Consider the following 13,359-nt stretch of genomic DNA (forward strand, 5'->3'; position numbering starts at 1 on the left):
ACCTATTTTCATGAGCTTGGTCCATATCCCTCCAAACCTCATCTATTTACCTGTCTATCTGCCTCTCTCCTCTCCTCCCCCCCCCCCCCCCCCCCCCCCCCCCCCCCACAATCAGTCTGAGGAAGGGTCCCAAAACTATCCATATTCTCCTGAGATACTGCCAGTTCCACAGAGTTCATCCAGCACTTCGTGTCCTAGTTTGTAAATCAGTTCCTCATTTCTACTGTCATTGGATCCTCATCAATCACTTTGCATTGAAGCTCTTTCCACATACCCATCCGCTGGCTGAAAAAATATGCTCCTTTTAAATCTTTATCCTCATATTAAACCAATCTCTTCTAATTTTATTCTCCCCTGTCCTGGGAAAAAGACTGTGACCATCCACTTTATCAGTACCCGTCATGATTTTATGTACCTCAAAAGCCACCTCTCAGCTTCCTATGCTCCAGGGAAAAAAAATTCCAGCCTATCACTGTGGCGCAGCGGTAGAGTTGCTGCCTTACATCGCCAGAGACTCGGGATTGATCCCTAACAGGTTGGGTCGATGTGGAGTTTGAATGTTTCCCCGGTGACCGTGTGGTTTTGCCCCGGGAGCTCTAGTTTCCTCTCACATTCCAAAGACATGCAGGTATGTAGGTTAATTGGCTTCTGTAAATTGTGCCTAGTGTGTACAGGATGGAACTAGTATACAGGTGATCACTGGTTTGCGCAGACTTAGTGGGCCGAAGGGGCTGTTTCCATGCTGTATCGACAAAACTAAAACTATTCACTCTCCTTAAAACTCAGCAAACACCCTGTACACTAGTGCTATCCAAAACACTAGGGACAATTTTCAATTTTACTGAAGTCAATTAACCTACCAATCTATACAACTTTTGAATGTAGCAGGAAACCGTAGCACTCGGAGAAAACCCACAGTCACAGGAAGAATGTACAAATTCCATACAGATAACACCCATTGTCAGGATCGAACCCGGGTCTCAAGCGCCGTAAAGCTCAACCTCAACACCACCAAAAGGAAACGGCAGACTAATTATCCCAATGCCAACTGCTACATTTAACCATGAGGAAATATTGTTTTAAAGAGGCAAAAAAAAAATGTAACAGCATATAATTAATCGATCTTAATATCAATTTACTTCAACAAAAAGTACAGGATGTCAGAGTATTTGAAACATTCATAAGGAGTAAACAAAAGTTGTTTATTCAGACACCTGGCCACAATTAATTTACTGCATTACTTTTGACTGTCTTTGTGTTCTATAAGGAAAACACAGAAGATAATACATTGAGACCATCAAAATGTTTTTAAACAAGAACTGACTTTAGAGAAGCCGGCATTTAAAGATGGAATGGCCACAAGAATAAAGAACTCTACTGGAGACAGGGAAGTCATAAATAATTTCCCATGTTGAAATTGATGAACATGGGCATGTTCCACAAGGATCTCATGTTTGCTAAGCACTCTAAAGGAAAGTAAGGGGAATAAAATCTACTTGTCAGTAGATTGCAAAACTGAAAAGAGAGCAGCCGAGAAATTAATCAAAAGCTTTATGATGTGGAAAATGTTATCTTCCCACTGTTGCTACATTGGACATTGACCTATGATGCCCAAGGTTGGAACCAAGGTACAAGAAGATGATCTTGATCTTTCAAAAGCTATATAGTAATTTTTGAGGAAAAAGTTAAAATTGACTTACTTATGAAAGGAGGATGGTGCCAAGACTCGAGGGCCAGTTTCCAAAGATGTTGCCAGGACTCAATGGCCTGAGCTATAGGAAGAGGTTGAGCAGGCTTGGACTTTATTCCTTTGAGCACAGAAGGACGAGGGGTGATCTTATAGAAGTGTAGAAAATCATAAGAGGAATAGATTGGGTAAACGCACAGAGTCTTTTGCTCAAAGTAGGGGAATCGAGAACGACATCGGATTAAAGTGAAGGGGGGGGGGTGGAACAAGACAGAAGGACTAAGAGGGGGGGGGGGGGAAACAAAACAGAAAAATGACTCAATAAGAATCATTTTTAATAGGCCATGATCATGTTGAATTGTGAGTAGACAAAAAAACAAAAATGTCCTTCTTAAGCATGTTGAATTGTGAAAAAGTTTCTGGCTGCTCTATGGTTTTACTTCTACCGAAGCTGATCCAGATAAAGAGTGTGTGTGGAGAAACCACTCGACCACTAATAAAGCAGATAACGGGAGATAGGTATCAAAATTGCTATTTGATTACATCGCAAGATGGCCGAAGTATATCATTTTAACTGCCAGATTTTTTCCCCCCCGACAGAAAACAAATAAAATTACCTATGCTGCCCTGTCCCAAATACATTTAAAAACCCAAAAAAGCAGTGAGAACTTTTTTTCCAATTTCTTGAAAAGGCATCCCAAGTAAAAAGTTCAGTATCCAAAAATGTTTTAACAGAAAAAAATACTTGCAACTAAAACATAAGTATAGTACAAAGAAAGTTATAAAAATGATACGTTCCGTCAAGACATTGTTTCTTGTGCATCTAACAGCTCGGAGCCGATTGCTAAGGACTTCATCTTAAATCCACAATCTAAAATAGCCTCCATGCCCACCAGGCATACTTAAAATACTGTCTTCAAAACCATCTTCAAAAGCTCAGCTTCTGCCGTCACGTCACTTGACTAGAATTTCATATCCTCAGCTTCCAGCGAAGTTCTCACCAAAAGCAAATGGAGGTTTTGCTTATGCCTGTTTCTCAAATGCAAAAACCAAGTATATGCCTGAGAAGAAAATATACAAAAAGGACCGTTAATAATATACAATTAAACACAAGACCACTTAAAGTCAATGGAATGAGAGGTCCAAAAGTGGCAACACGAAAATAGTGGCAAAGCAGGCATATGATATGCTTGCCTTCATTGGTCGGGTCACTGAGTGTATGAGGGTCTGAAGAAGGGTCTCGACCTGAAAAGTCACCTATCCATGTTCTCCAGAGATACTGCCTGCCCTGCTGAGTCACTGTGTATTAACCAGCATCTGTGGATCTTTGTTTCTACACTGAGTATAAGAGTTAGGGAATCTTGCTGCAGTTCTATAGGACTCTGGTTAGGCCACGTTTGGAGTATTGCCTGCAGTTCTGATCGGCCCATTACAAAGACGTGGATCCAGTGTGAGGCAAATAAACTGTATTGTTTGAACACGTGCACTGCACATAAGATATAGGACTAAATTTAGGCCATTCAGCCCATCGAGTGTGCTCTGCTATTTGATCATGATCGATCTATTTTTCCCTCTCAACCCTATTCATCTGCCTTCCTGTAACCTTTCATGCCCTTATTAATCAAGAAACGATCAATCGCAGTTTTCAAAAATACCCAATGATTTGGCCACCATGGCCAACTGCGGCAATGAATTCCACAGATTCATCACCCTCTGACCAAATAAATACCGTAGAAACCCGCTGAGTTTCTCCAGCTTTTTTGTGTACCTTCGATTCTCCAGCATCTGCAGTTCCTTCTTAAACAAATAAATACCGTATCTCTATTGTAAAGTACCTGTGCCATCTAGTGGCTGCAGCAGAATACAAAGAGTTTCAGTCCCTACTAAATTTATCACATATAAATTTAATGACTGCCCATTTATTACAGGCACAGTGCCGTCCATAATTTTTGGGACAAAGACCCATCATTTATTTATTTGCCTCTGTACTCCACAATTTGAGATTTGTAATAGAAGGAAAAAAAAAAAAAAAATCACATATTATTAAAGTGGCACATTGTCAGATTTTAATAAAGGCCATTTTTATACATTTTAGTTTCACCATGTAGAAATTAGAGTAGTGTTTATACATAGTCCCCTCCATTTCAGGGCACTATAATATTTGGGACACAGCAATGTCATGTAAATGAAAGTAATCATGTTTAGTACTTTGTTGCATATCCTTTGCATGCAATGACTGCTTGAAGTCTGCGAATCATGGACATCACCAGTTGCTGGGTGTCTTCTCTGGTGATGCTCTGCCAGGCCTGTGTTGCAGCCATCTTTAGCTTATGCTTGTGTTCAAGAAGGAACTGCAGATGCTGGAAAATCGAAGGTACACAAAAACGCTGGAGAAACTCAGTGTGTGCAGCAGCATCTATGGAGCAAAGGAAATAGGCACCGTTTCAGGCCGAAACGGTGCCTATTTCCTTCGCTCCATAGATGCTGCTGCACCCGCTGAGTTTCTCCAGCTTTTTTGTGTACCTTTAGCTTATGCTTGTTTTGGGAGCTAGTCCCCTTCAGTTTGCCCTTCAGCATATAAAAGGTATTCTCAATTGGGTTCAGTTCGGGTGATTGACTTGGCCACTCAAGAATTTACCATTTTTTAGCTTTGTAAAACTCCTTTGTTGCTTTAGCAGCATGTTTGGATTATTGTCTTGCTGTAGAATGAACCGCCAGCCAATGAGTTTTGATGCATTTAAATGAACTTATACACTTCAGAATTCATTATGCTACTACCATCAGCAGTTGTATCATCAATGAAGATAAGTGAGCTAGTACCTTCAGCGGCTATACATGGCCAGGCCATAACACCCCCACCACGTTACACAGATGAGGTGGTATGCTTTGGATCTTGGGCAATTCCTTCTCTCCGCCATACTTTGCTCTTGCCATCACTCTGATATGTTAATCTTCGTCCCATCTGTCCACAAGACCTTTTTCCAGAACTGTGGTTGCTCTTTTAAGTACATCTTGGCAAACTGTAACCTGGCCATACTATTTTTGCGGCTAACCAGTGGTTTGCATCTTGCAGTGTAGCCTCTGTATTTCTGTTCATGAACTCTTCTGTGACAAATCCACACCCGACTCCTGAAGAGCGATTTTGATCTGTCAGACAGGTGTTTGGGGATTTTTCTTTATTATAGAGAGAATTCTTCTGTCAGCTGTGGAGGTCTTCCTTGGTCTGCCAGTCCCTTTGCGATTAGTAAGCTCACCAGTGCTCTCTCCTTAATGATGTCCCAAACAGTTGATTTTGGTAAGCCTAAGGTTTGGCTGATGTCTCTTAATAGTATTATTCTTGTTTCATCATGGCTTCTTTGACTTTCATTGGCACAACTTTGGTCCGCACATTGATAAACAGCAATAAGTTTCCATAGGTGATGGAAAGGCTGAATTAAAGACTAGGTGCTGAGAGCTCTCTTATACCTGCATTTAAACACACCTGAGCAATTACAAACACCTGTGAAGCCACGTGTCCCAAACATTAAGGTGCCCTGAAATGGGGGAACAATGTATAAACACGGTTGCAATTTCTGCAATTCCAAAATGTTTAAAAATACCCTTTAATAAAATATGACAATGTGCACTTTAACCACATGTGATTTCTTTTTCCCCACGGATATCCACTGAAATTGACAAGCAATCGCATCTATCGACACTTGTACAATGTTACTCTATTAAGCAATGTAGCACACAGCTTTTAGTACGTTTAGCTTGTAGTAACAAAAATAAAGTTAATGCTATTGAAAACACATTTGAAAAACCTGCAGGAAAAATAACGTCTGAAACTCTACCCTTCAACCTCCTTTTCTTCCATTGACACAATTGGTTTTATAATAAGATTCTCCGTAACACTGTGTTTCTTAGGTATGTGGTTGTTGTATTACAGCAGAACTAGCTGCACCGCGGAATTTTAAAGTAATGGCACTTTACAGTCCTTTTGCAGTTAAATGTTAACCTAAGATCAACAACCTCCTTTACGACTGGATGCATTGAAAGGAAACTTTTAACATGCAGAAGTTTGGTAATATTCCAATATTTATAAACTTAAGTATTAATGATAAGGCTGAAATGTTAAAAATATAAGATATTAAATTTGTTCTTGGGCTAGGTTACAGCTTATATTTAGTCTCAAATCAGGCTTTTCTCCAGTAGATTAATACAGAAAGGCAAGTCTAGGCTTGCCTCAGGTTGCTGTGTATTGAGATAATGAATGACTATGACATTTGTCTACCATTTGACAAGAGAGGAAGTTAGATTGATCTCACTAAGGGGTATTGACAAATGGCCGATGCCTTTGATATGTAAAGTCCATGTACCAAATGTCACAATGCCTTTGATATGTAAAGTCCTTGTACCATATGACATAATGCCTTTGATGTGACGCATCCTGGAGTAAACTTTATTCTCTGTACCTCTGACCATGACTAATGTTTGTGGAATCTGCTAAGGTGACAAAAAAACACTATATAATACGATGTAATTCTGTTGTTCGGAGAAGTGGAATGAGGACAGTGAAGTGTCTGTATTGCTCACTTGACTGGAGTTCTCTCTGGCACTTCATCAGCCGATAATAAGTAAAGTTTTGAACTGGTCTACCAAACGTTTGTGAGTTGTCTGTTTATTAAGAAGCGAACCTGGTTGTTTGTTATAAAAGTAACTTTTTCATTAAGTAGAAGAATATCAAAATAAACTGTCTCATTTAACTGAAAGGTGAAGTAAAACTCATTTACAATTTCAGATCAGCCACATTTTAATTTTATACTTACTTGTAGCCTCCCATTCAGATTTGCTTAATGTGCCCTGCGAAGCAAATCACAAGAAAACAATTTTAGTAATGACAAAAGTCAAATAGAAAAAAATCATATGCTATTCCAGGAATCATTATTAACCAATTTTTAAAATATTTTGCTCCTTTTATGCATCCCATAGTATTGCACCTTATGTTTAAATATAAAATTGCCATCAATTCAAATGTTAGAATCAAAGTCATGATCAATGATGGGGGGGGGATGTCCCAAGATACCCCAATATGTATCTTGAAGATGTTTCCTTAGTCTAACAACCAAGTATTTTGGCACAGAACTGCAGATGCTGGTTTGTACCAAAGATAGACACAAAATGTTGGAGGCACTCAGCAATCAGGTACCATCTCTGGAGAAAATGGATAGGTGACATTTCAGGTTGGGACTATTCTTCAGACTGATCATTAGAAGTGTCCCGACCCATAATGTCACCTACCCATGTTGTCCAGAGGTGCTGTATGACCAGATGCGTTATTGCACCATTTAGTGTTTACTCTTTTGTCTCGCTGACAGTCACGGTTAGGTTATTGTCCGGACACCAGGACACTAGCTATCGATTAGCAGGAATTAAAATAATCTCTCCTTTTTGCTGCCAAGTGACTAGTGAAGTCAATTGACTACAAACTATGAAAAATATGCAGCATATTTATTAAACCACTCAGGCTAAAAATAACCATGAATCAGCTTACAATTGGTGGCTTTGCTTGTGGGTTCTTCAGGTAATCTTCTGCATGTTCATAATCATCTTTATTAGACCCCAAACTGCGCTCTGGAATGGGATATTTCTGTATAATATACACATCAAAAATAAGTATGAGAAGGCAACTTACTTAAAGATTTTTATAAATTAATGATCAAAAGGTTATAACTTATTCTAATGATCTTTGCAATTAGGATACCTCTTAACCTCTTAACAATATTTAAATAAACAATTATAAATAAATATGTTTAGAAAAGAAAAAAGTTAGGGAGTCACTGACAACTCAGTACAGATTATGGTGGCAAAAGTTAGATGTTACCAGAACGGTAAATACATTTGGGCGGCACAATGGTGCAGCTGTATAGTCGCTGCCTTACAGTGCCAAAGACCTGGGTTTGATCCTGACTAAGGATGCCGTCTGTGTGGAGTTTGTACTTTCTTTGTGAACGCATGGATTTTCTCCAGGTGCTTTAGACATATGTTTGGAAACTGGCCTTTCAGCGCACCGAGTCCGCGCAGACCAGCAATCACCATACATTAGTTCTATCCAAGGCAGTGGACAATTTACAGAAGCCAATTAAACTACAAACCAACACATCTTTGGAATGTGGGAGGAAACTGAAGCAGCTGGAGAAATTCATTTATGCATCAAGACATTCCAAAAGTTTTAAGCAAAGTGGAATAGGTAATTTAAAAAATCCCTCTACTAAAATAGGCCCCGACACAACGAAGGCCAATCACCATCAATATTTCATATTACCTCTAATGACTTCATTTTCTTCAATAGCATTTCATGTTCTGGATTCTGGACTTTGTCTTTGAAAAATTCTGCAAAAGTCTTTTTTAAGACTAGCTTCATCTTGTGTCGTTTAGCCATCCTAGGGAGAAGAAACGGGACAATGAACAACAGACAAGCAGCAGCTTTAAAAGCTGTTAAAGAGGCCATCACACATGGTATAGGGATTCAAGTACTGGTGATCTGATATCTTACCGTTCATCCTGATTTATCAACACATTGAAACAGTCGTCTGTAGCAAGGAGTTTGTGGGCCAATGTATTCATACCCATAATGTTCTGTTAGGCTGGATTATTCACATATTATATAGAAGATAGAACAGCACAAGAACAGGCCTCTCGGCCACAATGTCTGTGCCAAACATGATGCCAAGACCATTACATATCAACCTGCACATGAACCATTCCTCTAATCCCTATTATCCATATGCCACTGCAAACATCTTTTAAATGCAATTAACATATCTGCTTTAACCACCACCCCTGGCAGCGCATTCCAGGCACTCATCACCCAGTGTAAAAGTAACTTGCCATGCACATCCGCTTTAAACATTGCCCCTTCACCTAAAAGCTATGCCCTCTAGTATTAGATTTTTCCATCCTGGGAAAAAGATTCTGACCTGTTCATAATTTTATATACTTCCATCGGATCTCCCTGCAAACTTCATTTAGATACAATATTGACCTTTAAGAGATTTTTGGACAGGCACATGGATATGCAGGGAATGGAAAGATATGGATCATGTGCAGGCAGATAAAAGTTGGTCTTAGCATCATGTTCAGCACAGACATTGTGGGCCAAAGGGCCTGCTCTTGTGCTATATAACGTGTGAATAATCCATCCTAACAGAACATTACAAATCTGTTTCTGGTTCTGTACTGTTCATACATTTACATCATAAAGGGAGAGCTGCTAAATTTGAAAATCTCATGCAAGCCAGTAAAGGTTTAAAAGTTGACAAAAAATGTTTTTAAATCCTCTAGAAATCTGCCATCAAATCATTGTAATTATGTGCTAATTGTGTTAAAATAATAACTATGCATAAAATACCTAAATGCAATACAATTAAAAATGCTATCATCTATTAAACATCTATTGAAAAGCCAAACAACATAACAAATTGGAACAGAACATAGGCAGTTGAGGGGGGGGGCCTCAGAAGTTTAGAAAATCATGATAGGTATAGATAAATAGGTAGCCAGGATCCTGGGTAAAAACAGAAGACAGGTTTAAGATGAGAGGGGAGACATTGAAAAGATCTGAGGGGTAAGATCACATAGAGCGTGGTGATTCCCTATAACAGGCTGCTGTAGGAGTTAATGAAGGGAGGGAGGCACAATCCCAACATTTAAAATAGCATTTGTCAAGGTACTTGGATAGAAAAGGTAGAGAGACATGGACCTAATGCAGGCAAATCAGCGTAAATAGGCATCATGTGTAAGAAAGAACTGGTTTAAATTGAAGGTATACACAAAATGCTAGAGTAACTCAGCGGGTGAGGCAGCATCTCTGGAGAGAATGGTCAACACGGTCGATATAGGCTGAAAGGGACAATTTGTACTTTTCTATGATTCTATGAAAATAAAATCTTAGTGGAAAAGTCATAGTCTTGCAGTGTGGAAAGAAGTCCTTCAGCCCAAATCTTCTATGCCCACCAAGATGCCCCATGTAAACTAATCACATTGCCCACACCTGCCCCACAACCCTCTAAACCATTCATATCCATGTATCCGTCCACATGTCTCTTAAATGTTGATATTTTATCTGCCTCAACTACCGTTTGGCAGCTCATTCCATATACCCACCAAAACCCACCAAATTGAATCAAACCATGAACCCTGCTGTTACTCAGCTCAATATAGTAACTCCTTAGATCCCCAAAATGACAAAAGTCAATCTCAAATACTTTTGATAGTGAAGGAAACCAGCAAGTAATCTGACAACATCCCATGTTGCAAAAGGTGCAGTCTTCACTGCACCAACCTCAACAGTTGATTCTCCTGTGAGTATATCACAGCACAACATCTCAAAGGGATTTTTAAGAACAACAGTTATCTATCTGGATGCATCTGCTAATACTGCAATACAGTACCCTGGACCATATATATATATTTTTTTTAATGTTTACACTGCAAAAGCAGTGCTGCTTTTAACAGAGTAAATGATAAATTTCCCCAAGTACATTTTCAAATAATATCTTTTAGTCACATTAAAATATATTTTACTGATACTCAGCACATAATTAAAACAAAATCTAATTAAAACACATAGAAACAAGGAACTGCAGATGCTGGTTTATTAAAAAAAAGAGACAAAAGCACTGGATTGACTCAGCAGAACAGGAACATGGATAGGTGATGTTTCGGGTCCCGGCACAAAACGTCACCTATACAAGTTCTTCCAGAGTTGCTGCGTAACCTGCTAAGTTACTCCCACACAATGTCTAATTAAAGCATGATAGTGAAATTTGAACTGTCATTTCCTCACAAGGCAATAACTTCAAAGGCTTACATATTTTTCCCCTCCAAAATAGCAGTTTTAGAACAATGTGATATCTCAATGCAACCAAACTAATTTTTATAGATACTTCCAAAGAAGTAAATGCAATGATCCAATATTGGTAGTTCAGCACTGCTAGTTTTGAAACAATTGTTCTACTGACACTATGAAGCAGATGAAAAACTTACTCTTCAAACAATGGAAAGTAAACTAGGAATTCAGGGACATTGACTACTCCTTCCAAGTTAAAGTCATATTGGCAGCCAAAGAGCGGGTATTCACCCTTCTTTTGGAAAGTTACGCTGTATAATTCATTTCCAAAGCAGTTCGTCTCTGATGCTTCCAGGCGTTTCCTGAAGAAAAGAATAAGTTAAAGGTTGGTACGTACATGAAAGGAGCTAATAAACGCAAATGAACAACCACATACCATTGTTTAAAAACAGCAAAACACAAACTGCTGGAGTAACTCAGAGGATCAGGGAGCATCTCTGGAGGACATGGTCAGACGAGGTTTTGGGTCGGGACGGTTCTGAGTGACTGTAACATGGGGTGGGGGGGAGAGAGAGAAAAACTGGAAACAAGGTGGTGGCGAGACAAGCCCTGGCAAGGGATAGGCAATATAATTGTGGGGATTTTGATTGGCAGATGGATGACAAAGGATGGAGTTGAAAAGGAGACAAAATAGTGTCAGTATCAGATAAGGAGAGAAGAAGAGTGAAATTGAAAGTCAGAGGGAGAGATATAGGTGGGGTGGGGGGGCAGGGCGGAAGGAAGGAGGAGAGATATTAGTTGGCCCTGGAGTGGAGGGGAAGAGAGAAGGGATGGAGAATGAGTGAGGGTATTTCCTAAAATTAGAGTAAATTAACTTTTATTTAAAAGCATGCAGATTGCAAAAAAAGGTCTTAAACTAGTTAAGTGGTTGATCCACATGGTTTGCAATGTTGTAGAATCACATTATTATAATAAATGTTTGGTAGACATGTTAGATACACTAAATTTAGGATTGGAAGGTAGATAATGACTACAGACTAGAATCAGTGTTGTCTGCAAGCTCCACGCAGACAACACCCTGGATCAGGCCTGGGTATCTACAAACTTGTTGATATATTGTTGATATTCTATGGTTACAGCCTCTTTTGCAAACAAAAAACAAGTTTGTGTGAGCAGCTGGATAAATATGGAAAAGTAGATTGGCAAAAGAATTCAGGTGGTGGAAAAAGTGTGAGAAAGGTAGACGAAGAGAGTGGGCAGGAGAGAAAGAGAGTCAATTGTAACATTAGTGATACCACAATACAAGAGGTTATGTCGAGAGTAAAGAGTCTGTCCCACTTGGCTGTCATTCGCGCGTCATTTACGCGACCTGCTAGCGTGTGGGTAGCGCGTGACGAGCGCATGGAGTGGTGTGGAGTGGCGTGGAGGAGTGTGGACTTCTTCCTGAACGAAATCTTCGCACGCCACTGGCCTGTCGCGTAACTGACGGCCAAAGTGGGACAGGCCCAAGACCCTGGCACGGCGTAACGTCTCACTTCCTACAGCAGCAGAAGCAGGCAAATGATCGCCGAACTCGTCCTGGGGCTCACGGCCATTGCAGACCCGGATCCTCCCCCTCTCCTACTCCCAGAGCGATTGGAGATAAACGATTGGAGATAAACACAGAGTGCTGGAGTAACTCAGCGGGACCGGCAGCATCTCTGGCGAGAAGCAATGGGTGACGTTTGGGGTCGAGACCCTTCTTCAGACTGAAGAAGAGTCTCGACCTGAAACATTATCCAATCCTTCGCCCCAGAGATGCTGCCATTCCCGCTGAGTTACTCCAGCATTTTGTGTCCATTTTCAAATGACGTCAGGCACTTCAGACGGCTGTGCAGACGCATGATGACACGCGCGACCGTTGCGCGTCAGTCACTACCGGCCTGTCGTGTAAATGACGGCCCAAGTGGGACAGGCCCTTAAGACGTTGTAAGAAACCTCATGTAGATGGGACACAATCAAATCACAGGGAAGGAACATAATTCCAGAACATGGAATGTTGACTCTTGGCAGTCAACAACTGTTGCCCATCTCATACTGACGCTGAGTGTATGCATTAAATTGGCTGAGGTGGGGTTTTCTGATTTTTATGTGCCAAATAGAACATACTACAGCAATGGTATTATAGCAAAAAGAATTGTATGTTTGAGCAAATTTCACAGATTGATTGAAAGATACAACATGGAAACAGGCCATTTGGGCCACCGAATACCAGCACCGACCGGTTCACACTAGTTCTATGTTATCCCATTTTCACATTCACTCCCCACACACTGGGGACAATTTACAAAGGCCAATTAATGTACAAACCCACAGTTCTTTGAGGTGAGATTGGAAACCGGAACACCTGGGGGAAACTGAGGCGATCACAGGGCAAACGTGCAAGCTCCACGCAGACAACACCCTGGATCAGGCCTGGGTATCTACAAACTTGTTGATATATTGTTGATATTCTATGGTTGCAGCCTCTTTTGCTACAACATCAGCAAATAGTGTAGAAACTTTAAAGAGACACGAGTCAATACCAGAGAAAACATTAGGTACACAAAAAAGCTGGAGAAACTCAGTGGGTGCAGCAGCATCTATGGAGCGAAGGAAATAGGCAACGTTTCGGGCCGAAACCCTTCTTCAGACTGATCGGGGGTGGGAGGGGCGGGGACAAGAAAGGAAAAAGGAGGAGGAGTCCGAAGGCTGGGGGATGGGAGGAGACAGCAGGGGGACTGAGGAAGGGGAGGAGATAGCAAGGACTAACAAAATTGGGAGAATTCGATGTTCATGCCCCCAGGATGCAGACTCCCCAAGT

At 40.5% G+C, this 13,359-nt stretch overlaps 1 protein-coding gene across 1 annotated transcript in view; it reads right to left on the reverse strand.

The window, feature by feature from the left end:
- Positions 1-1,168: 1,168 nt before the first annotated feature.
- The window catches only part of rnmt (RNA (guanine-7-) methyltransferase), a 30,917-nt gene continuing 18,726 nt past the window's right edge, over positions 1,169-13,359 (reverse strand). The window contains 5 exon segments of the mRNA XM_055634346.1: positions 1,169-2,748; positions 6,496-6,529; positions 7,221-7,316; positions 7,992-8,109; positions 10,715-10,879. Of these exon segments, the coding sequence (XP_055490321.1) occupies positions 2,711-2,748; positions 6,496-6,529; positions 7,221-7,316; positions 7,992-8,109; positions 10,715-10,879 (451 nt within the window). The 3' untranslated portion in view covers positions 1,169-2,710.

This window comes from Leucoraja erinacea, chromosome 4 (assembly GCF_028641065.1).
Source record: "Leucoraja erinacea ecotype New England chromosome 4, Leri_hhj_1, whole genome shotgun sequence".
Lineage (NCBI taxonomy): Eukaryota > Metazoa > Chordata > Chondrichthyes > Rajiformes > Rajidae > Leucoraja > Leucoraja erinaceus.